The sequence below is a fragment of the Limulus polyphemus genome, unplaced genomic scaffold (genome assembly GCF_000517525.1).
Source record: "Limulus polyphemus unplaced genomic scaffold, Limulus_polyphemus-2.1.2 Scaffold3055, whole genome shotgun sequence".
Classification (NCBI taxonomy): Eukaryota; Metazoa; Arthropoda; class Merostomata; order Xiphosura; family Limulidae; genus Limulus; species Limulus polyphemus.
This window is the reverse complement of record NW_013668665.1, coordinates 19,117-45,718: the sequence shown is the minus strand read 5'-3', so window position 1 is coordinate 45,718 and position 26,602 is coordinate 19,117. Positions and strand designations below refer to the sequence as shown.

Genomic DNA, 26,602 nt, shown 5'->3' with positions numbered 1-26,602 from the left:
AACGTGACTTCCAGTGTCATAACAACAGTATGATTTTGTGAGTCACATTATGTTAACCAAGGGTCATGATGCATAAACATAATATGTGCCTTGAAGGATTTTGTTTTGCAATTAGTAATTAAAGTTAATTGGCTCAAGGATGGGATAAATACAGGAGAGGAGAGTTATGATAGGCTGTTATTTTATCATAACCATGTCTTATTGTAAATTAGAATAAATATTTTTTACATTTCAAAATAGAGAGATAGGAGTGTCACAAATTGTTTTTATTCCATTAACTATATATTAAGGTATATTCCAACCCAGACTGGTCTGTGTTTACTTTAAGAAAAGCAAGGCTTCTCGTGCAGTGTTTCTTTGTGTACTCTAGGTATTCCAATTTTCACTTTAAGTTCACTTAAAGCTGTCAGTTTTATAGCTTAATTATTCATAAGTTTACCTGTTTAGTTTCATTTGAATTGTTTTTTTGTTTTTTTTAAATTATATTTGCTATTTTTCTTTTGATAAAAGTTGAAAGATTAGTTAAGAGGTACTTGTGTATTGTGAAATTTTTTGTTGACTTCCCTTTCTTGTAAGTCACTACAGTCAGATTCAAATTAAAAATAGTGCAAAATACTAAAGTTTTAGTGAAGCAAGTTTTTTGGAGAAACTAAATAAAAACCATTTGTGCACGTTTCTTGGAAAGAGCACAATTTATTTTCTAAAGAGTGTAAAATTTCTATATCTGTTATTTAACTGCTACAGTTTCTCTCAGTTGGCAATTTCTGTATTAAAGTTAAACATCTTAAAGAATTTTGTGTGCTTTAACTTTTCTTCTAGTCAGAAGACTTTTAATTGTGGGTTATTTTATTTTATGAGTGGATTTCTGTAATTGTAAATACCTGAAATTTAATTTATATTTCTTGGTATTGTTTTATCAGTATTTAAGCAGAACTTCTTGATTTTTCTAAATCCTTAGTAGCCCCAGAAAAATGCACCAGAAAAATTGTATTGTTCACATTTCAAATGTTCTTACCCATGCTGTCCTGCATATTAATGGAGTTCAGAAGTGCTTATGTTATAACTTCTGCAGTGTGAAATTGCCTTTTTTTAAGTTTGTACCTCTCTATTTTTCTATTCAATGTAAACTAATTTCAGAAATGTTACTCACCTCTTTGCACTACAAAGAGCTATTACGTTGCATGCACTGCCATGTAAATTCTTGTGCGTGCCACAAACCTTGAACAAAACTCCCATCCCTACACATGTATTTCACCAGCCTATGATTTAATCATCAGTAGATTATAACTCTCCACCATTAGGAGGCTACACATTTTCCATGCATGTTAATCTCTTTGAGAACTAACATTTGAGTAAAAGCTTACTCTTTTCATGGCACTGCTTGTCTTTAAATGTTTTTTATTACAATGTTTCAGGATTTTTGCACCTTTTGTTACTGTTCATCATGTACTCTTTCATTCCTTAGTTTTCTTTATTATGTGAAAGAAAAATATTAAATTTTAAAGTTATCAGTTAGAACGTTTATTTAAATTACCTTCAATTTGATTTTCTTATAATTTACTTTGCATTTTATGACACGTTTCATCTTCTGTTCCCATTGTTTAGTCCAAAAATTTGTTTTATCCAGTACTCTTTGAGGTCATCATTAGGCCTATGCATTGTTGCCATACCTTTTTTCAACTAATAACCACAAAAAAAGGACTGTCATCTACATATTTTACAAAAAATGGACCACCACAACACCAGTTTCATGATTTAACGGGATTATACATTCATTTCCCACATTTCTAACATCGCAAGATTTTCAACACTCCTTCATAGGAGTCATCAAATACTGTATTGGAGACTTGATGGTCAATGATATTACCATCATGTGGTTGGTTCATTCATTCTGATCTTTCAACCCTGTACAGTCATTCTGACTCGGATCATCTTGTTTAATATGGTCTATTCATTATTATTTCATTTGTATTGCTCTTTTTTAGAGCACTTGCCAATGCCTTTTCTTGCTGTGGGATTCTTCTTCCTCTAGTAACTTATCTCCATCCACTTCACATTGTTGGGTTATATATCATATCCGACTAGTTTCTTCTTCAATGGGCAAAGCCTTTTTTCTTGTTTTTCATGTCTTCTACTCTCATGTATGTCATCTTCCAATGGCTTTTTTTACCTGTAGCCTTTGATTCCCCCTCTATGAGTTCTTGCAGATAGAGAAGTGGATGACCACTTACTTTCACTACTGGCAGGTTTCACCTATCTTGGCTTTTGCTTCCCTCTATTCTCTAATCTTCACAGTGGCTCTGATGGTAAGTTATTTTTCTTCTTTATTTTCCAGGTCTCACAACCACCTTATTCAATATAGATACATTATGGAAATGATGGGACACACCAAGTGGCCATTGTTGCCTCACAGAGACAACTTAACCAAACTACATTGAGCAGAAAAGTAGAGAAAGTGTTAAGCTCATCTGCCTCTGCTCAGTGCTTGCTGTTGAGATGGGGTTATCAACAATACTGGTTCAGTTTTGATTGTATATTTTACCTTCCAAGCAGTGCTTGCTGTTGAGATGGGGTTTTCAACAAGACTGGTTCAGTTTTGATTATATATTTTATCTTCCAAGCAGTGCTTGCTGTTGAGATGGGGGTTTTCAACAAGACTGGTTCAGTTTGCTTGTATATTTTATCTTCCAAGCTGTTCTGCATTTGGTAACTAAAAACGAAAGCACCAAGTATGTACCTACCCTACCTGGCTTGCACTTACTGTCTTTAGTTACAGTAACCCATTGCACTGTCTCTCAGTGTGGGACCAATGCTGATATTCTCCTCACATGAATCCCCCTCTCTCCATTTCTTGTAGTGAAGTACAGAAGAACCCTTGCTTCCTCAGTCTCAAGCTGTTTAGAAAGTTGATATGAAGAGTTCCTCAATGGGTGGTGTAGTCCCACTGGTATGAGACTTGAATGGACACACCCCTTCACTTTGGAAGTAGGGCTGGGGTGTTACCTGGTAGTGTAGTACAGGATACTCCCACTGTTATATTCTAAGCCATTTATTGTGGTTTGGTTCAACTGGATAGGTATTGGGTTTGCCTCAGGACATAGGTCTGAGATGCTTCTCCCTGCACCTGATTATTGTGGTGAGTATCTTGCATATTTCTTTTATATGGAATGATCTGAATTGTATTTCTAGCCATACTACATACTCATTCTTAGCTTATGAGATAATGGCTGGTTGAGCAACCTTATATTCTGTCCACCTTAGCGAAATTTTAGTATCATGAAAGAACTCTTGTGATACTTTCTTTTCATTTACCTCTTTTCCTTACAATGAATACCACAATTTCATTTGGTGAAGAGTATTTTCTGCTTAAGATGAGTGCTGCCCCACTAAAGTATCCCCCATCTTATAAATGATACTCTCCATGAGTTTTCCCTTTCTGATGCTGCTTTCAGAAATTAGCTCATTTTTGTAATTTATTTCTCTGCACTGGTCCTTCCACCATCATCATTGTGAGATTCTAACTCTTTGTGGTGCAGAGAGGTGAGTAGTGTTTCTGAAGTTAACATTTCCCTTATATTTCCAGGTAGATACTGTTCTTATTTGCAACATCTCTCACCCTTCCTTCCCATTTCCACTGCATTTAGTTTTCCTCATCAAGAATGAACCTATGGTTAAATGCTATTTCTCATGGAGATTACTATGCAGGAAAGATGTGTCTCTCTCCTATTGATGGAAGGCTGTAATCTAATGATGATTACATTATAGGCTGGTGAAATACATGTTGACACATGTAAGGGTAGGAGCTTTGTTCAAGGTAGTGGAATGTGCAGGAATTTATATGGCAAAGCATGCGAGGTAATAGATCTTTGTGGTGCAAAAAGTGAGAGTCAGGTGAGGAAAATATTAATTTTACAACCAAATTTACAAACCTGATGTACCTCTTTACCAGCATGTGAAAAAAGTTAACATTTGACTACCTCTGATGGCATATACAGCAAAATGGAATATACATGAATGTTATAAACAGAAATAACTGTAAAGTGTAGCAAGTTTTTAGAATTATGCAGTATGAACCACAAAATATGTTTGACTCTCTTAGTATGATTTTGTTGTAGATTGTCAAAACATTCAGAATGTATTTGATTTTACCAAAGATATTGACTATGTAAAAAAAAGCCCTTGATAAGTTATGTTTACACTACCATGACTGGAATTATTTGCTGACTGTATCCATGTATAATAACATAAAAATACTTTCGTTTTTAGTGAATTTTATGGTCATGTTGAAGTTTATACCAGTTTTTTTTATTAATATATTTCCCATCACCTACATTTTGCATTAACACAAATGCTGATTGGGATGTGAACTAAACATTAAACAGTTATGTTGTATGAAACACAAAGAAATAATTTAAAATATATTAATTTGTTATATTTCTAGTGGCGAAGCTTTTATTCGTCAATTTCTTTATGGGCAGAAGTTCTTTCAAGAAGAATTTGGAATAACTTGTAAAGAATTGTGGCTTCCAGATACATTTGGTTTTTCTGCTCAGCTTCCTCAGATCATGAGGTAAGATACACTTCTTTACTTGGAAGTATATTGTATACTTCTGGCACACCCCCCCTGTGCATAGTTCCTTTTTTTAGAAATGTGTTTAACTTGATTATTTATATCTATTAAATAAAACTAATATTTTAGGTGTAATTTTATTGAAGTTAACTGTAACAATCTTCAAAGATAAAATATTTTCAAGCATGTGTATTTTTTCAATTTTTATTGTAGTAGTGTGCTAAATTATTCTGTTCAGTTGAATATTTACCTAATCATAGGGCTTAAAAGTTACTTATATAGACACACCCACCTAGTGCAGCTGACTCCCTCTATGCAGTAGGACCCAGTCTTCACTTTTCGATTTGGCATGACAGTAACCAGTTGTAACATGCCACAACCTTCTCCATTTATGTGAGTTCTTTTCATAAATATGCTCTATTTTGACCCCCTTGAGTTGGATTCCTGTACATTGTGAGGGAACCTCTCAGTTCACCTCCTCTGTGATCTAAACATCAACCCACGTGTTTGACATGTGTGGTGTACCATCTTGGTGTTTGAGGGGGTCATTGATGAGTCAGTTTATATCAGTGACACTTCAACACATCACTTTGGCCTTGAATTCCTGTAGACAGGAGGCCTTGGGGTGACTCCCTCAGGGTAAATCTGCTGGTCCTGTTGGGCTAGGGTCAACTAACTACCAGTGTTGGACGTTCTTAGACCGTACACTCCTGGACAAACATGAATAAAGCAGAAGGGGAATGTTGCCCTTCCTTTCTGTTCTCTTGATTGTACTAATCAGGTTAAATCTGCCTTTCAAAATACGGTTTCATGGTCACCCATTGCACTTTCTCCGATGCTGTGTTTCTCTAGACTCTCCAATGCCTTTTTTCCCCTCCTTCTTCTAGTAGAGTACAGGAGTTCTTACCACTTACTAGCTCCTTGCTGCTGAGATGATGGACCATGAAGGATTCCTCCTGAGTGTGTTAAATTCCACTCAGTTGAGAGTTGGTGTTCTGCCAGTGTAGGTAGCATGACTATTTTCCTACCATGGATCTGTTATACAATTCCAGTTTCTGTACAAAGTGGACTAGATTTTTATGTCCATATCTATATGCAGTTCATTCTTCCTACTTCCACCTGGATATTGGTTTCTGGGTGACTGATATTGTTTGGAGCCAGGCCTGTGAACATAAGTCCTCACATGTGAGTGTGCTGGGACCCTTCTCCTACTGCAGACTAGATGATACATTTCCAATGCCACATGGTTTTGAACTGGGGTTGACCCTTCATGTTACATTTCCACTTTCCAACCACCATCTAGATATTTGTTCCCAAGGGGTACAGATGTTAGTTATGCACACATGATAGCATAGGTTCTTGGAACAGAAGTACATCTTCCCTTCTGACCCCTAGGTCTCACGTGAATGTTAGGGGACCCTCCTCCTACTATGGGCTGATTGATGCAATCTCATTGCCACTGGTTATGGACTGGAGTTGACCTCCACTTACAGTCTGATGTTCTCTGGCCACTCTACAACAATGGCACTTTTTTCAGTTGTGCCTCATTTTTCCACCCATTTCACAACACATTCATTCATCTTGGACAAAGGTATACCTCGTTCAGATATGATGTGGTCTCCCACATGTGTGTTTCTCCCTACACTAAGATGTCACACTACTTCAGTCCTCTTCCAACACTTTCTGGGGTACTCATCTAAGTAACTTTTATGCTGGGCTTTTCACTGGGTCAGTGTAAGATTCTAGTTGTTTTGTGAGAGGAAGTAAGTTATCATATCGGAAATTAATATTTTCCTACACTGAAAATATATTGCCTCTCCTCACACTTTCCACACATTCTCCCCACCTCTGGTGTTGTTGTTTTTTTGTGCCTAATCTTGAAGTGAAGATTGGGTTCTACTGCATAGAGGGAGTCTGCTGCACTAAGAGGGTGTGTCACACTCCTACTGGGGGAGGGTTGTCACATGCTAATTTGCATGTTAAAATGCAGCTATACCACATGGAAGTAAGTGGGAACATAAAGGCTAGTGGCAGTTGAAAAATTTGTGCATGTAGAGAGCAGTTGAAAGTGAGGAAAGCTGTTTTGTGAGAGGAGGTAAGTATCTATCAGAAATATATTTTCAGTTTAGGAAAATATTAACTTTAGATCTCTTATAAATTTAATCAAATTTTTGAATTTTATATATTATCTTTCTGCAAATCCATGGTAATTCTATTTATTTTTATGACTTAAGAAGCAGTGTTTTAAGGTTTTTACTATAGAGTAAGTTTATCTATATGAAGCAATGTAATGAATGTACTTTTTCAATGCACATAATGGAACAGAAATAAAATTGCAAGAAAATAGTGATTGCGTATCAAGATTTCCTGGAAGGTTATTTTCTGGAAGAGGAAAATACTTTGAAGTTTGGCATGTAAGATTTTAAAAAAAAGATAACTGATTTTCATACATTTCAGATATGGAATGCATACCTACAAGTAAAAATCATCTGTTTTTTACTCTTAGTCATTGTAATAATTAAGAGGGCTTATCAGAAAGAAATTGTTTTATCTTTTGCATGTGTTAGATATGAAAGATTGTATTAACCCTTTGTTCAAATTGACTGACTCCAATACTATGTTTATAAGGAAATTTGGCATGCTTTTAGTAACCACTACAAGTCCGTTATACACAAAAAATCAATTTTAATAAAGTATTTTGCTAAAGATTTGACTGTGAATTTCCAATGCCTTTTTTGAGTCAGTTTCAGTGAAAGGTTATTTTCATGCTAAGAATAAAAAATACTTATTTTTATCTTACAGTTTTCACATTTCTTTTGCATAACCTCTAGAACCTCAGATTGAAATTAACCAAATTTTTAGTCCATTTCATATTCAATGACTTAAGTTCATGTTCTGTTTTTTCTTTACATTTAAATAATTGGAAATGTTATGGCAGTTTGTTCATATTCTGGTTAAAAGCTCGCTTTCTTAGCTTAATGACCAGAGGTTCTAGCATTCTAATGAATAATACTTTCAAGAATGCAGATGTGGAAGAAATTGGAGGTAGGCAGCACATCATCACACTTGTTTAGACAGAGGTTGTTAAACCAAGCAGAAAAGTTTCTCATTTTTACATTTTAGTTACTTTTGTTAAAAAACAACAATAAATATGTGCATAAAAATAAGATTTTGTTGTACTTACTGCATAATTGAGCTTTTTTGCACTCAAGTGAAAATTGAAGCTGCTCTTCTATAAGCCTCATTGAGCCTCTCAAATTTGGATGTCCAAAATTTAATTAAAGTTGCTTTCAAATATGCATTTTAGAACAAAAAACATATCAAAGACTAAAACTACTGTAATTCATTTGGTTTTGTAAGTAAGCTACAAATAGGTTAAAAACATTTCCTAAGCACCCAGAGCAACAAAATATTAACACAAACAGCCAAACAATTCTGTTAACTAATTGTAAAGGCCAGATTTATAGAGGATAATCTGATCTTTCTATTGGTTATAAACATGTCCATTAGTTGTGTAAAGTTGATTGGCAAACAATTTCAAAAGTGAGATAGAAGGGCGAAGTTTCTCTTGTGGGTTTGACAAACTTGTTCACATCTCAGCTAATCAAGGAGGTAGGAGTTTCAGTACTTGCTTGTAATTAAGCATAGTTTATCTTTCTAATTTGTTGATAACTGTAGATGCCTATTATAACATTAAAGGACAACAAGGGACCTTTTAGTCTATCTACGCTGTCCTATCCACTAAATCAAACTAACTAAGCATAAAAAAATTTAAATGCATACCATATCATTCAAATATTTATCAAGCATTCCCTTTACCCACTTGAATTAACTGTATCTACCACATCTGAAGGCAATCCATTCCATTGTTAGAGAAATAAAATTATCTTAGCTGAAGATGATTCCTACCCTGCCAGAGCTTATATTTATGTCCTCTAGTTTTGCCAATCTCACCATTAACATTTTTGCTATAGGCACCTTTTTTGTGTGCATGTCACAAGGTTTTAGTGAGTTACATTCAAAATTTAATTAAACTACTTTCTTATCAAGTTATACAAATAACTTTGGCATACAAACATAGCTAATAATCCAAATATTCATATTATATAAAGTTTAAGTTCTTAATTTTTTAAGGCAATATTTAAAAAATCCTGAATTTCCCCTGCTATGAGAATTGTGACATTTTCTCTCTAGACATCCACTCTTCTGTAATTAATATACTACCCCTCCAAGGAGTACAAAATTAAATGTAAATTACTCATTATAACGTTGTCATTGCTCAAGCAAAGCATAATTTTTAGTCTTCAATCTTATTTTATTACAGAGCCATAAAATAGAAAAATAGACCCCTCTTGCCATGCCCACATGTCACATTCTCTCTTTCAGAAATTGCCAATAGTTCTATCTGATGTTTAATACTAAATTATTTATAACCAATAGAATGCAAAGGTTTCAATATATCAAATAATTTATTATATTACGTTTTTATCTGTATGGCATCTTGTCAAACCTTATTCCTACAGGAAACACATTGATGAGGTTAGCTAAATTTTTAATGGCTCTTATCTCGTAGTTAGAAAGCCAGGAAAATGTTGATAGTTATGGGACATTGTCTGATTTTTGCATGTTATTATTCTGTTTTCTTTGTTGCTTTATTTAGTTAAGTAACAAATTATTTATTGCAGTAGTACCATTAGTAGAAAAAGTAATGTTAAATGTTATCAACAGTTGACAGCAGAAAAAAAAGGGTAAGTACTTTATTTCTTGTTTTTCATATGTATTCTTTACTTATTATAAAAAATAACTAAAATGTAAAAGTTAGTTAGTTAGATAAGGTTAGATTAAGTGAAATAAAGAGGAACAATAAAAAAAATTCACAAAGTAACTTGCCAGTAGCCTATGCATTATGTAATTTGATAGGGTAAATGAGCTACACATGTTCACCAAGTGATTTACAACTTGTATGGCATGAATATTGGTTAGACACTGTTCAAAGGACAATAAAAAAATGAAATTTAAATATAAACAGATGTATACTGTTACAATTCTAAAGCTATTTAGGATAACAAATGTTACAATTTGAAGTCATTCTAGAAAGAATAAAGGATAATTTGGATTTATTGCAAATTTGATTTGGTGGTTATGAGGTCGGTCAAATTGACCAATCTTATACAGAGTTATGGTAGAGAAATTAACCGATGAAATATAAAGTTTTACTGAAAAAAATGTAGGTTTTAGAGATTACACAAATTAACTTTTTAATCCTGTCATATCTTCATGGAGAAATTTTTAGTAGAAATACTTCATTCAAAATTCTGATTTTTTGTCTATAAATTACTTTTAATGATTACTGAAACTTACAAAGTTTCATGAAGATACACAAAAGATATTAGAAGTTATAGTATGAAAACTATAAAGGTCAATTTGGGGTCATGAGCTCAGCCTATTCAACTGAGCCTGTTGTGAGAGAAAATAAGTTCAGAGGTCTTAACCTTTCTTAATTTGACAACCTTTTCACCACAGTTATCATCCTAGTAATTCTCCTCTGAACCATTTCCAACAATTCAATGTCTTCTTAGGTAAGAAGACCAATACTGAAAACAGTACTCCAAATGTGGTCTAACCAATGACTTATACAATGGCATTATAACCTCTTTAGACTTATATTCAATATTTTTCTAGATACAACCTAAAATCATATTTGTCCTGCTACTATGAACAGTACATTACTCGGATGACTTAAGAAACTGATCAACTAGAACAAGATTGTTTGATTCCATAATACTGTTCAAGTTATTCCAGTCAGAATTATATTCATAATTGAAAGTGTAATATCCTAAGTGCATTACCGTGAATTTATTATAATTAAAAGCCATATGCCATTTATTTGCCCAACTTACCAAATAAGCCAAATACATTCGTTTAGCAGCAGCATCCTTCTCACAGCCAGCAACACCCAAAACTTTAATATCATCAGCAAATTTATATAATCTATTGAGTATTCATTAATGTATATAATTGATGTAAATCAAAAATAGCAAAGGCGCTAACACAGGGCCCTGAGGTACCCCACTCATGACATTAACCCAGTTTGACTTAGCTCCATTTATAACAACTCTCTGTTCTCTGCCATCTAGCCAGTTTTGTATCCAATGAGCTAACTCACACACCTACAGGGATATCTTTTTAACAAGCTTTCTTATGGCATCCTGTCAAATGCTTTCTGAAAACTGAAAATGGATACACTAAATTCATACCTGTACCCTCATCTACATAATCAGTAACCTTTTCAAAAAATGTCAGAAGATTAGTAAGGCAAGATTTTCCCATTGTGAAACCAAGCTGACTCTCCGACAAAATTTTAAAATTTGTTAAATGACTTCACAAATCATCTTTTATCAGATTTTCAAAAGCTCTTTCCATAACTTTAGTTACTAGGACAATTTAATCATCTCTTGAAAAGAGAAGTAACATTAGCAAATTTCCAATCTTCTGGTATCTGCCCACTATTGAAGGGCTTAAGAAAAAATAGTAGCAAGTAGCTCACATATCCAATACTTAACCTCTTTCAAAACCCTTGGATAAATATTATTTGGCCCAGAAGCTTTATCATTCTTTAAACTTCTCAATTTTTTCATAACAAGCTCAGAATTAATGTGATCTTGTTCAGTCCTATTTTCATATTGCAACTGATGAGGACTATTGCTTAAATCTTATTTAGTAAAAAAATTGAAGAAAATTAGAATTTAGTATCTTAACTATCCCATAACCACTAGATATTAGCCTTCTTGTATTATCCTACAAAGGACCTACTCCTGTCCTAACAATTTGTTTACCTTTAATGTATTTGAAGAAATCCTTTTTTTATTTTCATATTCAGCAAAACATCAAATCTAATAGAGAAGTGATTACATACATCCAGATATTCCCCAATCTCCACCTTCTCAATTATTTTTCTTATTAGAAGTTTACAATAAATCTAAAGTTGCAGCTAATAAACTTTTGAAGAAAACCATTGTAAAAACCTGTCTCTCATGATTTGATATCATTTCTCTGTTTGTAAACCTTCAATTAAAATCCCCCATAATTATGACCTTACTAACAGTTGAATTTTTTATCTCACTGTAGAGTTTGTCATTAACTTCATTAGTTTAGCTAGTGGTCTATAACAAATCCCAACTAAATGCCTTCTCCCCTTGTAAACACTAACAGAAATCCAAATACAGTGTCATTGCTATCAGCTTTAATATCTTCAACTTGAACTGGCTGTAACTTAGGTTTGTCATAGAAAGCCACTGCACCTCCTCTTTCTAGTACTCTATTCCTATTAAGCAGCCGTAACCCTTTAGTATTTCAAAGAAATTTCTGTCATCAAAATTGTCTACATTTAGCCAAATTTCAGTTATTTCTATTCCCCTAAAACCTTCTGTTCCGATCTTTGCTCTAAAGTCGTCCATTTTATTTCTTATACTTCTAGCATAACAATAATAACAGTTTAGCTTACCATTGAAACTACCTTTCTACTTTGTTCACACACTGTACCTCTTTCTACTTTGTATTTTTTCTTTATTATTCTGGCCCTCTCCACTGTCTAGTCCTAATTTAAATATGTCCTTACAATTAAGTTAATAGCCTGTAACAGGCAAACTGGTGAAGGCCAATCATTTGGGTTCAACTTTTTCGTGAGTGAAAGTTGAATTTATTTAAAATTCAGAAAGACAGTCGTATGTGTAGCTGAGTGAGCACGCAGGCCACCAACTCGAGAAATTTACAAACAACACACAATACTTTATTCTATATACTATTCTATATCAATATCTAAAACATTTGAATATTCATTGACATCAAAAACACCAAAATTGTCTTGAAATAATTCTGCATGAAACACATCAAATCCTTCGTTTTGCTCATTGAGCAAATCCTCTATGAGATTCATAGTTCTGACACTATATGGAACAAGTTATTCAATAAGCTGTTATGGGAGATATATTCAGACATACTCCAGTTTTTTTAGCAATCTTACTTGAAACATTATATACTATATATTGTTAGCAACATTTAGCAATCTTACTTGAAACATCATATACTATATGTTGTTAGAGAGAGATTATGGCATTTGATACTTACAGAGAGTTTGCCTGTTGAAGGCTGTAAAATGGTTGTAAAACTGTCATCTGTATACTGTAGATTGTCTTCTGGATTCTGCAGAGAGAACTGGTGCAGGTTTTTCTGGACTCAAGAAAGAGCAGGGAGAGCTGATTTTTGGGCCCAGAAACATGACATTTTAAACAAAATTTCATGTGTTATAGCGATTTATCAAGTACCATTGCAGGTCTCCATAAATAGGTCCTTCATTGAACTGGCTTAATTTTGTTGAAACACTGCTGACTCATTGAATCAAAACCAAAACTGGACACTAATTAGATATGGTCAGAAGCTGTTAACTGGTTGCCTATTTGCATGTATTTCACCTTTTTATTTATCAATTTGTTTCCATAGTTAGCAAAGTTAACACAAACTTGTCTGTAGCCTTTATCTCTGTTATGATCATTTCTGCTTGTATGGAAAAGAAGAACTGCTTGATGTCACAATTTGTAGACTTATTTCAGTCAACTTGTATATGTTACTTTGATATAAACATTTCCTTATTTGAACAAACGTCTTTACATAGCTTCTATTAGATGCTCATTAATGTGTATATCCTTGCTGCAACTGACAGGTATGATGGCATGTATAGCAAGTTCAATTTTCTTTCCCAGAATGCCTCAAATGCTTCAAGCACTTGTAAACAAGCAAGCCCCTACCCTATATAAATGTAAACCATCCATTTAAAAATAAAATCCCTTTTCCCACTGAACTGATGCACAAATCCAACCAGCCAACCTGCTCATCCTTAAATTTAACTTAAGTCTAGCGTTCAGCCCAAATGACATACTTATAATTTCATTCCCACAATTAAGTCTTGGCAGCACATCTGACAGAAGTAAGCTATTATGGCCCCTTTTTTATGCATTTATTAATAACCTCCTCTAATCTACCCTTTCCTACATTATTAGCCCCCTGTGCATTAAAAAGACTGCATCACTGTTTGCACTCTTTAGTATATCATTTGCTCTGTTGGTTATAACCCCAGCCCCTGGATGGTATAATATAATTCTTTTCTCCCTATTTATTCTACAGACTCTCATCCAATTTCCATACTAATGAATCTCCAATAACAATAACCTCCTTATGTTTTTCATTCCTATCCCTATCTCACTCTTTTTTATCCTTCTCTTCTCTAGTTCATCACCTGTACAAGCTATAAAATCATACTGCCTGCTTAACTGAAGCTAGAAAACTCTGATTTTGAAAGTTCAGAATTCAGATATGTCATGTAACATATATAATTAAGATAGAGAACCTTTTGAATATGTCTTTATGTAAGTAAAAGTTAAAGCTAGATAATATAAACCTTTGAATTATAAGCTATATTTTCATTCCAAGTTTTTGATATACATTTGCTAATAACGTTGTTTGATTAAATTTTGAATGGAGCTTTAAAATGTCATGGCATACACAAAACAGCCAGACCCAGATGTAAAGGTTTGATAAATAGTTCACTGTTAATAAATTTGTTTATCGCAATATCTAATGTTTCCATGACAGGTGACATGAAACATAAAAAATGGGCACTGCCAATACTTTAGTTTTGAAGATTTTGCTATAATCAGTTTCCTAACTAAGGTGAATGAAAATACTGTTTCTTACTCTACGTTATGACGTTGATGAAGCATGCTTTATCAACATGATACTAACATGTATGGGGCTTTAGCTTTCTTATCTACTTATAATAGATATGGTATCAGTCGCTTAAAGTACAAAATTTTGTATGATAATTAAGGCACAGGTTTTAATAGAGAAATGTATTTTTAATGAATTAATATAGTGGGAAGAAAAGATTAAATGGTGCTTTTAGTGCAGACTGCTTGCGGTGTTAATATTTGGTTACATAGCTGTTAGAAGTAAACATTGCCTGTTGAGGTACTGTCCAACAAAACTTTTAATTATACACAATACATAACAGGCATAGGAAATGTTAGTAGGAATAAAATTGACAGTAAATGAAAAAAAGCACACACAAGTGAATGAAGAAACAGGATTTTTATTTGAATAATGAATGTTTTGTAATACTTAATTACCTGCTGCAGACTTCTGTTCTATTACTTCTGACTGCTGAGGTAGAGAGAGAGAAATGTTGCACATCTGCTAGGACAGTGACAAACATCAAGATAATGTTATATCACACTATTAAGTCAGAAGAAATTTCCTGTGGTGATATCCCACAATCTTACATTATCTATGTCAACTATCAGTCTCTGTAACACCCTTCGATATGAGTATAGCATCACTCCAGAAGAGCATAACACAGAAATGCAATTAATTAAGCATAAGCCCTATAGAACAATTATTGTAGAACAGTATGTAACCTTTGTCTAAGTAAGAGAATTAAGACAAATTTATGAATCTTCTACATCATGTTTACAAGGACATCATTTAACTACATGCAGAACAACTGAAAACGTAGAAATACCAATTAAAGCAGAAACATATTAACAAAGTAAATCATGTTTAATGAAATTAACTAAAAGTTATAAATAAAAATAAAAGAACCCTTTTTTTGGACTGGAGGGCTATCACTGTTACCCCCCTGAGAGTCTGTTTAACAGTGAAGGGTGTTCAAAAAGTTTGTGGCCTGACCTATAAAGAAAAGAGACACTGGTTAAACTATGGCTTATTTTTCAACATAATTTCACCCTGTGTGCCAGTGGTGCTCTAAGTCCTCCATGAAAGAATTCTTCCTCGTGGTCCTCAATACATGACTGGACGGTGTGTACAAGAACATCATCACTCTGAAATATTCATCCTTTCAGAAAGATTTTAAGGTTAAGGAAGAGAAAAACGTCACATGGAGGTAAATCTGAATAATGAGTAATTCGAAGCTAGCATCATGGAGAGTATTCAAAGCAACAAGTCAGCTGAGGCATTGTCCTGATGAAAGAGCATACATTTTTTTGAGCAATCCTCTTCTCTTTCCTTTGATTTCTTGATGTAAGTTATTGATTAAGGATGCATAGTAATTTCCTGTAATGGTTTGACTCCTTTCCAAATAATCAACTAATAAAATGCCCTGGACATCCCAAAAAATTGATGCCATGACTTTCTCAGCAGAGAGTTGTGACTTGAACTTCTTTGGGGTGGGTAAAATTTGGTTTTTCCATTCCAAACTGTATTTTTGTTTCTGGGCCAAAGTGGTAAACCCATGTGTCATCCATAGTTATGAAACTATTGAAACCTTTGGAGTAGGCATTTGTTTTCAACAACCTGGATCCATTTTTGCCCAAGTGACAACATTTTTGGAACCTATCTGGCACTAACCTTACTCATGCTCAAACTATTACTTAAAATACTTGCTACAGTACTTTTACCAATTCACACTTTCTCTGCTAACTTCCTCATGGTAACTCTTTTATCATATATAACCAGTTCATGAACTTTATCAACAATTTCTATTATGCTCAATGTCAAAAGCATGGGATGCCATTTTTTTTCAGTCATTTATTTTATGATCAACAGACCATCCAACACTACTTATCTGGTGAACCTAAGATTAACATACACCATTGTCCTTGAGTCCACGTGTTGCAGGCAACAACTTGCCAGAATTGCTTTGAGACATAATCTAAATCTTCTTAAGCAGTTCCTTTTGTTAATCAATTTTACCACACTATATCTGAACTGCAGTCATTATTTCTTTAGCTTTTTTATATTGTCATCACTATGTTATTTAAATTTTGTGTTTCTTTCATGCATAACATTTTTTTCTTGTGAATTATATTCTTTCCTAACATCATGCAGCAGTTTGTCTTTAATGGACAGACTTGTTTCAAAAAGAGCATTTGTTAAAAAAATTGCTAAGAAATTAAAAATATAACTAAAAATTGTTAAAGGTGATTTATCCCAAAATTGAATTTTTCTTATCACCACTGCATTTTTGTTTTTCATTTCCTAAGCAAGAGTTATGTTTCTGTATTTTTTAATTTTGCTTCACAAACATGTTTTAGGTGTAAGATACTACTAAAACTGATATTTAGGGAACTTGAAAGCCTAGGAATTTTGACAGTCTGAAGGTTATGCTTTGTGGCTTGATCTTCATTCTTGCTAATGATATTAGAAATGTTAACAATCCATGACAATGGATAGTACTAATGAACAAAACAGCTGAATTAGCTGCTGTATTGTGGTTTCCAAATTATTTTTTGTCCACCTATAAGAATTAAAATTGTTTGTGTGATGTAAATCTTAATTTATCTGTCTGAATTTCCATTCTCGAGATTGGGACAAAGGCTAAAGTAAGTTGTCTACATGCTCCACTTGAGATTTTTTTGGATCTACAAAATTATTTTACTCATTGCTTGCTTACCTTCATACATTTATGAATGTTAATGATCATGGACTACCTACTATTCATTATTTTTTTTTACTTGTTCAGAATCTTTGTTTTTTCACAGAGACAGAGATATTTTTGATGTCCTAAGTATTACTAACAAGTCATTCTGATTACTGCAAGTAGAGTCACAGACTCCTTTCAAGTTCTAGTAATTAGTATAAAATAGATATGACTTCCATGAGCAAAGCAAGAAACAACTCCAATAAAGCTTTCCAGGTGTATAGAATTTAATTATTTGTCTAGGAAAAGTAGGTGCTCAGGAAGTTGCTTACACTGCTGATGGGGAAAGAGATATGACCCTTTACAATTTTTAATGCAAAGTTGAGTTGTGTTTTATTACTGGATAGGTTTTGTGAACAATAGTTAGAATTGATTTACTTGAATGACACTTTTGCAGTAAGAAAACAAAAAATAGACACACAAGTGTGTGCTTTTCTATAGTACTTTGTATGTAGAACTCCTGTTTGATTCATACGTGCAAGCTAGATATGTGGAGTATTCATGTATTGATAAAAGGTTAGAAATAGTTAATGTTTTGAGGTAATTAAATAATTTATTATAAATTTGTTTACTTCATGGTATGATGACTTTTGCTTATCATAGTATTTAATACTAGTCAAACGTACTAAAATGATTCAGACTTATATCTTGGTAACTACGTGCTGATAGATTTGAACTTAACAATATTTTACATTTGCATTAATTTCACTTGGAATATTAAACTCTCTTCTGCTGATAAGATCCTCAAAATTTATATGAAATACATCATAATACATTACGTTAAATGTGTGTGTGTCAAAGCTCTTGATTTTGAATATTGAAAAATTGAGAAAGAAAAGTTTACTTTTGCTTCCATACAAAACTGCAATATTCATAAAGAAGTAAAAAAATTAGTTTATTCTGTATTTTGCATCTTTATCATTTGTAGTTAATCAGAACATAAGAAAATTAATATTAAAATATTAGTTATCCAAAACCCATCATATTGATGCTATTTACAGTCTTCTGTTAATGTCACCCAGAAAAATCCATGTTAGATCAACAAGTGGTTTAATGTACTCCCATTTTTGTTATAGAAAAAGTGTTAATGATTTTTGTGGCAAGTTGCTGTAATTTGTTTTTTGTATTTATCAGCTTTTTTCTGTCTTTGCTTTTTCTTTTGAACAGACACTGTGGTATGACAAACTTTTTGACTCAGAAACTTAGCTGGAATCTGGTGAATAGATTCCCACATAACAACTTCTTTTGGCAGGGAATAGATGGTAGCACTGTATTAACCCACCTTCCACCTGGAGATTCATATGAAATGAAAGTAACTGTTGAAGAAGAAAAGATTTACAGACAAAGAAAACAATATTATGCAAGCCATACAAAAAGTTCACAAACACTTTTGACAATTCAACATACATCACAACCACAACAGTAAATAATACATACAGAAGCTATTCAGATTTTTATTTGTAGCCAAAGAACTTTTTTATAAACTGAATTGAAATTTATTATACAGATCAAATACAAACATTTGCAAATTCCAGTTTATTCCTTAAATAAGAGTGATAGAACTTAGAAACCTGTGCCAAATGATCAGCTTTATTAAAATAATGTATCTTGAATAGCTAAAAAATTTCTGATTATTTGAATTTAAATTGATGTACTTACAGGCTATTGTTGTCCTGCAGTCTTGACTGGATTCTTACCATTTTACATGACAAATTTATGATGATTATCTTAACTTTTATCCTCCTAGTCAAACCAAGAATGCCTACCAAAACTTTATGGATAAACAATCCATCTGGGAGATTGTGAAGGTAACAGTTACACGTGATAACTTGTTATTCAAATCCACTTACCCTGGTTTTAGCTACACAATAGCCTGGACCCCCCCCCCCACCACACGCACACACACATACATACACACACTATACCAGTCAAAGTGTCTCATATTCAATTCATTCTTTAATGAAATGGAGAAATGTAAAAATCCGCTAGCCTGAAATTTGAGTTTAGGTTACAGTGAATTCCTTATGTAACTAGCCTACATGAAATGTGTGCATGTGTGTAAAATCCAACTCTTATATTTAATTATTAAAATGTAAAGAATGTTATTTGTTGTGATTTTGTTGTATATATATTTTTGTATATTCTTTATGAAATTATTATTTTTGGGGTGTCAGGAATACCATTCTATCACATATCAATACTAATTAACCTGCCCATAGATTTTACACCTGTTTTACATATGATGTAGCAAATCTTATTAATTTTAGTTTTTGATACTGTTTAGGAAGTCATTGCAATGAATATAAATATATATATAATTGCTATGTTTAATTATTTAGTAATTATATTCTAAAATAAAAAGAGTTAGGCTAATAGAATCTCTCTCTTTCAGCTTTCTTGATTGAAAATATTCCATCAGAACCCAATAAAACACTGGGTATATCAAGTTTACATTTCATATGACAGTTAACCTAATACTGATAACTTCACTCACTCATAAATATTTTGATTTGATCCAATCAAAATATCTTGCATTACTCTTATTGAAAAATAACATGGAAAACTGTATTCTTTCTCAGATGCTGCACAAGTTTTTTGTTACTTGCATCTTTCCATAGAAATTCACTACCTGTTGAATATTTCAGAGTGAAAATTGGAATATTCTTTCACATGTATTAAGGAAAATATCAAGTGTACTGTATTTTAAATAATTTAAATGTCGTAATCACAATTAATATATTGTTAAGTATCTGCTTGATTGTTACTTTCCGAGGAACTTCAGCGATACAAGTCCCTTTTTGATTAAACCAGTTTATTTTTTCTTGATACAAGCTTTGTAGTAAACAGTAATTCCATTGTCACTACGTTTCTCTTCACTTTAAACTTAACAACTTTTAAAATACATGCTATAAGTCACAGCGATTCACAATCTCGATAACTTCACTTTCGATGAGTACAAAACACACACTTTTATCTTATTCCGCTGGCTTTTACTGCCAGGCTTATATACTAAAGAAGGGGTCATCTCGAATACACTCGGGCCTCCCTGATCATTTGAGAAATTCATCACATGTCACCAGCGTCACTTGACTTCCGCTGTCGTAACAATATCAAAATATCTTAACATCCAGATCAAATCCTTTGTTTCCATTCACAGGTTGTTTAATAGTTGTGTTCTTTGTGTAATAGATGCATTTGTGTTACACAATACTTATGACTTTATACATTGTTCAAACATGTGTATGTAAGATCACACACATGTATTTATCTATGTATATTGTAATATACATATACCACCATTACACATGGCCACATACACTAGTAGTTTAACCATAGAATGCCAGTGTGAAGTCAGTATGACCCCATACACGTTAAACCATTATACCGTTCTGACATTCTAGGATTAAAACAGGCACCTCTGATTCCCATGCAGATAACTTCAGTAACATTCTCAGATTACATTATGCAGTGTATGTTTTGATAGTCACAGTGCAGTAAGGTTCTGCCAACTAGGAGCCATTAAACTCAACTCGTTTTATTTTCAGGCATCATGAAATAAATAATATTTAGCAGTACTCAGCTAAACTAAAACTTTCAGCCAAAGCTATCATAAACCAGGATTAATATTTATTCTATTACTACATTGTACAGTGATCATCACATCATAACTTGAAAAACAAGAAATTCCACTTTCTTTCAGTCATTGACTTTTCAACCACATAATCATCCTAGCTGCCTAATTAAGTTTAATCCCAATTATATTGATTGGGAGGCTGTTGGTGATGGTTCAACTGGCTCTTAAAGCTGTCTCTCTCTTCTAGATTCTGCACCACCTCATCTAGTTCATCCTTAATGATTACATAAGTACTCTTAAGCCCATAACTCATTTTGAATGGTAGAGTGGGATAAAACAGAGCTCTTGTCTTCTTCTGACTCCTTGGTCTTGTCTGATTACTGGTAAAGCTAGTTCAAAAAGTTTTGTTGGTAATATATGGAAGCAGTTGGTTGACTTCTATGTGCCTCTAGAGTGCTGTAATTAATATATTAATGGACCAAATTATCAGAGCACAAGATAAGGTGATGTTGTGCTGAAACTGTGCTGCATTCAAGCTGCTGGAATGTACCAAAGTTCTATCCAGTCTCCACTGTGGTGCATCTATTCCTGCACTGCCTTATCATAGCATATTTCATGTCAGAAAGCGACCTTTTTAAGTTGTTTTCATGCAATCATCACTGGTGTCAGTATGTAGTAAGAACTCACATCTGGAAAAGGATTTGTAGGTTCTCAGCGACAAACTTGAATGTATAACCTAACAGTGAGACATTATTGGCATAGATCAACCACTTCTCCCATTGTAGTATCTTCATTATAAGCTCTATTAGCCTCTGGAAAGAGGCAGGTGTTTTATACAGACTGAATGGCATGATGAAAATCTCATACAAGCCATTTTTCCTGCTGAAAATAGTCTTTGGTGTTCTCTTATCATTCATCTTGACTTGCCACAACTGTGGTTAGAGACTAATACATTTTTTTCTGTGAGTAATACCTTCTAGACATAGTCAGAGAGTCACCTCTTCATTTATGCCTGGTTTATCTCCATTCACTAGAATGATCTTTGTATTGACTGGCTTAAGTGGTGATTTTTCTTGGACTGTGTAATACACAGCAAGATCTCCCAGGGTACTGACCATTCCTTTATAATCCAGGAACTCTATCTCTCACCTTTGTAATCTGATAGGTATATACCAAGACCCATTCAGTCTGAAGAAAGCTGAGATGAAAACCAAACCTTTTGCTGCAAGTTGTCCATTGCACTTCTCCAAGTAGGTGGCCAGCTAATACTTATGCTCATTTCATTTTCTGTAGCTGTAGTGGCATTGTTCACCATCTGTTGTTGGCTATGCTTCACCTATTGAGCCTTTGGCTAAAATCTAATGACTTCTCTATCTTGCTGCTTGGCAAGGTACGTGGTTCATTGAAGGTAACCCAAACGTTCACAAGTAAAGCAAACATTTTGTTTCTCTCTTCTATGTTGGAGAATGTAAACTATGAGAGTACCAGGATAGCCCTCACTATTTGCTGGATACTAGTGTGATTGCATTGCAGTGTTGCTGGGATCTGTAGTTGGCTGGTTAACCTTCGACTGAGCTCAAGTTTGGTGTGACACGGGCACCTGGATAGGATGGTTTGTTGAAGCTAAAGCCATGCATATGCTGCTGCAGATTATTTCCCTATTTGTGACCCTTTGAAGTTACCACTTTGTACATCAAAGCCATAGCAGGGTAAGTCTTACCATGCAAATAACACAGATTATCTGTATAAGTAGCCAAGCTCTTGTGGTACCCTTCTTCTGAGCCTTGAATTTGGCCTGAAGGATTGGTCAGTTTTCCACTGTGTCAAGCTTTTAGTGCATCTCAGCAATGAATGTCTCACAGTTCCAAGGTTATCCCTCACTCTAGTGCTTGATGGAGTCTAGAACCAGACCATCTAGATTCAAGATAAGGCCTTGTATAACCTGCTCTGGAGATCAGCTGTTTCAATCAGTTTCCTGTCTGGAACCCTTCAAAAACTGGTCCAGATATTCTTCTGCTGCATCCTTTAATGTCAGGGGAGTGATATCTTTTGCCTTGCTCATGGATATGCATGGTTGTGGCCAGAACTCATCTTCTCACATGACCTCTTGGCCACCATCTGACCAAGATATCCTTGACATTACTAATACAGCATGGTAACCATGTTTAGGGACATTAACTCTTGTGTGAGTATAAAAGGAACTATAAAAACAGTGATAGTGGTAATGACATTGTTCTTAATATATAACAATGATAGAGGTAATGACACTGTATTGTGAATATAAAACAGTAATGGAGGTAATGGCATCATATTCTGAATATGAAACAATGATAGAGGTAATGACACTGTATTCTAAGTATAAGAACTGTAGAAATAAAAACATTGTACAAAACAGTGAATGGCTCCTTTCAACAACTGGCATAACCAACAAAAAAGTGTGCATCCAATCACAATTTCTGTACCATGTTATACTACCAGTGAATTTGATGAGCTTGTTGCCTTTATGTTCCCAGCAAAATATAACAATATCATAAACTGAGCAAAACACAGTCAACTGGAATGTCAGCAATTTTTTACCATTGTGACCATGCAAGATAAAATGTGAGCAACACAGGTCTGCATTTTGGTACAAAAAAATTTCCTATGTGATCAGGCCCTTACATTGCATAAGACTAATTTGTACTCACTCAGAGTATTATGTGGAGCTGTTCAACATGCTTAATATTATTTGTGCAAATATGCAACAGGATATATATTAAACAAAATTATAAATTTTACATTTAGGGATTTTTATTGCTTGATTTTATTGTCACAGTGTAACCATGTTAATAAATTATGGGCATGATGACTGTATTTTGAAATTACAACTTTTGTAGTTATTCTTCATGTTAGGTGATAATTTATGTATGTATTCAGAAACTGTTCATGACTTCACAAAAATATTCTTTGTTGCTCTTCATATTTTATCATCATAATAGCAGTTTTAGGAGAGCTCTAAGATGTTTCAGAGTACAAAGTAAATATTATTATCGAAACTTTCTTTAATAAATAAATTCAGCCTTTCATTTAAGGCTACCTCCCAAAATACTACAGTATAATTTTTATCACATAATATTTTTGTTTTGTTTTATATGTAACAAAATACATTTATACGCAACTGTATGTCATAAGTTATTTTTAATGACAATAACTAAACCTGTTGGTAACTTTTTTAACTAGTTTTATAGAGTTATAATAATAGTGTTACTTATTAGTTTGCTTACAGAGTAGATTTAAGTTTACCTCTTTTTATATCAGAATAAGTGATTTGTTTTCTTGTCTGTATGCAAATGTTTTTTAAACGAAAAGGCCTCTACAAGAGAAATGTCAAACTATTTGTTTTTGTATTTAATGATACATTCTTTTCAGGAATATATACTCACCTATGCACAACAAAAAGCTATCACTTCAGGGCACTGCCATGAATATTTTTGCACACACCACAAAGCTCTCTCCCCTACACATATTAATGAGTACTATGCCAGCCTACAATGCAATCATCATTAAACTATTCCCCTCCACCATTAGGAAAGTTCCACATTTTCCATGTACAGTACTCCTCTTGAGTACATTGTGTATTTGAAAACTATTTGTGATGAAGCAAAAATTGACACACTTGAAGTGAAGAAGAAGGGTGGGTGGTTTTGTGGAGTGGTATCTTTCTTAGATACATTTTTAGGTAAGGAAAATGCTACTCACTTCTTCACAGAAGATATAGCTAGAATCCCACATTGATAAGATGGTGCAGGAACCACTGTGAATAAAGAAATTAAAAAGATGAGCTCCTTTGTGGGAAATTATTGACTGAAAGGGAAAGTTTATGAAGTGGGTCATCCACTGGAGAGGGAATCACTTAGTGGGAGGCTGTATCCATGTCATGCAGGGAATACTTTTCATCCAGTAGAAATGAGCACTAGAATTGAAACAAAGGCTCATTCTTTCCCTGGCACTACTTTTGTTTTGTTTTTTCAGATGTGTTTCTTCTTAGGAATTAACAACATTTTCACACTTATTATTATTATTATTAAACTTTTGTTCCAGTTTGTTGTACCATCTTTATTTCCTTAATTTTCTTGATTATGAGAAAGATACTAAATTTTAAATGTCTTAGTTAAAACTTTCATTTGAATTATTTTCAACCTGATTTTTCTTTTAATTCTCTCACTACGGGCTCAGTCTTATGGACTGACCTTGCAACCATTTTGTGGTTAGAAAAGTTAGGAGGTTCTTATTTTATATTTAGTTTGTTGATATCAGTAATTTGAGTTTTCAAGTCGTAAACAACTATAGACATCATAAACATCTAATTTGAACCAAAGCTGCATTCACCATACCATGTGACACACAAAAATTAATATTTAGTTGTTTTTTTATATTTACATTTAAATTAAAAATTAACTAATGTATAATACTAAAATTTAGATTATAATCTACAATTTGATAACAAATTTGTTGACATACAATCATAACATAGTAGTTCAATAAAATTTTTGATATAAGTCAACAAATGTGATGACATGCTCTTTGACCCTTGACCATAGGAATACATGGAACAAAAGAGTTAATCAGATCTTTAATTTTTGGACATGTGCCATTATCTGTGATAAGATTTATTTGACAGTACTAGTTCCTGTTGTTTTAATACAGTGTACCAGTTTCGTTACTTAATATTCAATGTCATCACTAGACCATTGATCCAGGTCTATGCACTATCAACATACCAGGCCAATTTATCTCCCAAGGTACTGACACTTCTCAACAGGAGTCATACAATACTGTATGGCAAGTGAAAGTTCTCTAGAGGTTCGTGATGTTACTGCCATTATGCTCTAGGTGGTTGGTTCCATTTTGATCTCTGATTCAGGATTCCTGACACCCTGTTTCTGCTACTTTAACTGAGTTGAACCCATCTTTTGATGAATTTCACCAGTGTTGTTTTCATGCCTGCTTTTTTCTAGTTCTCTCTTCTCAACAAGAATCAAGAAATCTTTCTATGTGTATTCTAATTTGGTGATGAGGAACCCACTTTGAGACTAATAATGGCTGGAGACAGCTTGAATGGGTAATGAAGAAAAACTTGTATTAAAGTTTTTCTTCATTACCCATTCAAGCCGTCTCTAGCCATTATTATTTCTATGTGTATGTTACACAAGTATGTACCTTTTGTTTACTTTTACTTCAGCTGTTTTTTGCTGAATCTCAGGTTACGTTCTTGCATGAGTATCTATCACTACTCTCTTTTTTAGATTGAAAATATCTTCTTTTTCTCTTTCTTACTCTCCATTTACTTGTCTTCACCACTTACTTACCCAATTTCTTTGCTGTCTGTATATGTTTCATTTCTTTTAGAAGATTTATATTGTGACCTTCTCCTTTACCAGGGAATCTTGCACATACCTGTTTCCCACCTTGCCCTTAATTTCTTCTTTTTTTCTGTCCCATTTAACATGGTTTCTTTGTTTCTGGGATGTACTTTGTTGGTGCCTTGCCTTACTTTTTGACATTTGACTTCCTCAATCTTTTCTCAGGGACATCTATATTGCAACCTTTCTTTGTGATGAGGCTTTTTGGGGTGTTTCTTTGGAATTTTGAGCTAATACAGCTCATCAGCAGTCATCTCTTGTCACTTCTATCTCTTATCCTTTTTGGACAGGGAACCCCACCAGGTTTCTCATTTTCTACAGCCTCACATGGTCACCACATTGTCCTCTTGTTAATATTCCAGTCCCCCTTTCTGAGAGTTGATCATCTTGAATCTTGGAAGCTGTGCTCATAGAGCTGCCCTTGGCTCTGGTCCAGTGAGAGCTTAGGTCTCACACATTGTACACCTGTGGATTCCCTTTGCTGCAGAACACTTGGTTATTCAAATGCTTTCTTAGGGTTTTTTTCTATCCTTCCACTTTCCATTTTACCTGATTAGAATGCTGTG

General features: G+C 33.6%; 1 protein-coding gene across 3 annotated transcripts in view; it reads left to right on the top strand.

Moving 5' to 3' along the window:
* LOC106468568 (alpha-mannosidase 2C1-like) overlaps nucleotides 1-26,602 on the top strand; it is a 128,820-nt gene that overhangs the window by 90,385 nt on the left and 11,833 nt on the right. For all 3 annotated transcript variants that reach the window (XM_013929003.2, XM_022396903.1, XM_022396904.1), the window contains exons 8-9: nucleotides 4,442-4,570; nucleotides 18,228-18,385. In XM_013929003.2, coding sequence (XP_013784457.2) covers nucleotides 4,442-4,570; nucleotides 18,228-18,385 — 287 coding nt within the window. The remainder of the gene's footprint in view (nucleotides 1-4,441; nucleotides 4,571-18,227; nucleotides 18,386-26,602) is intronic.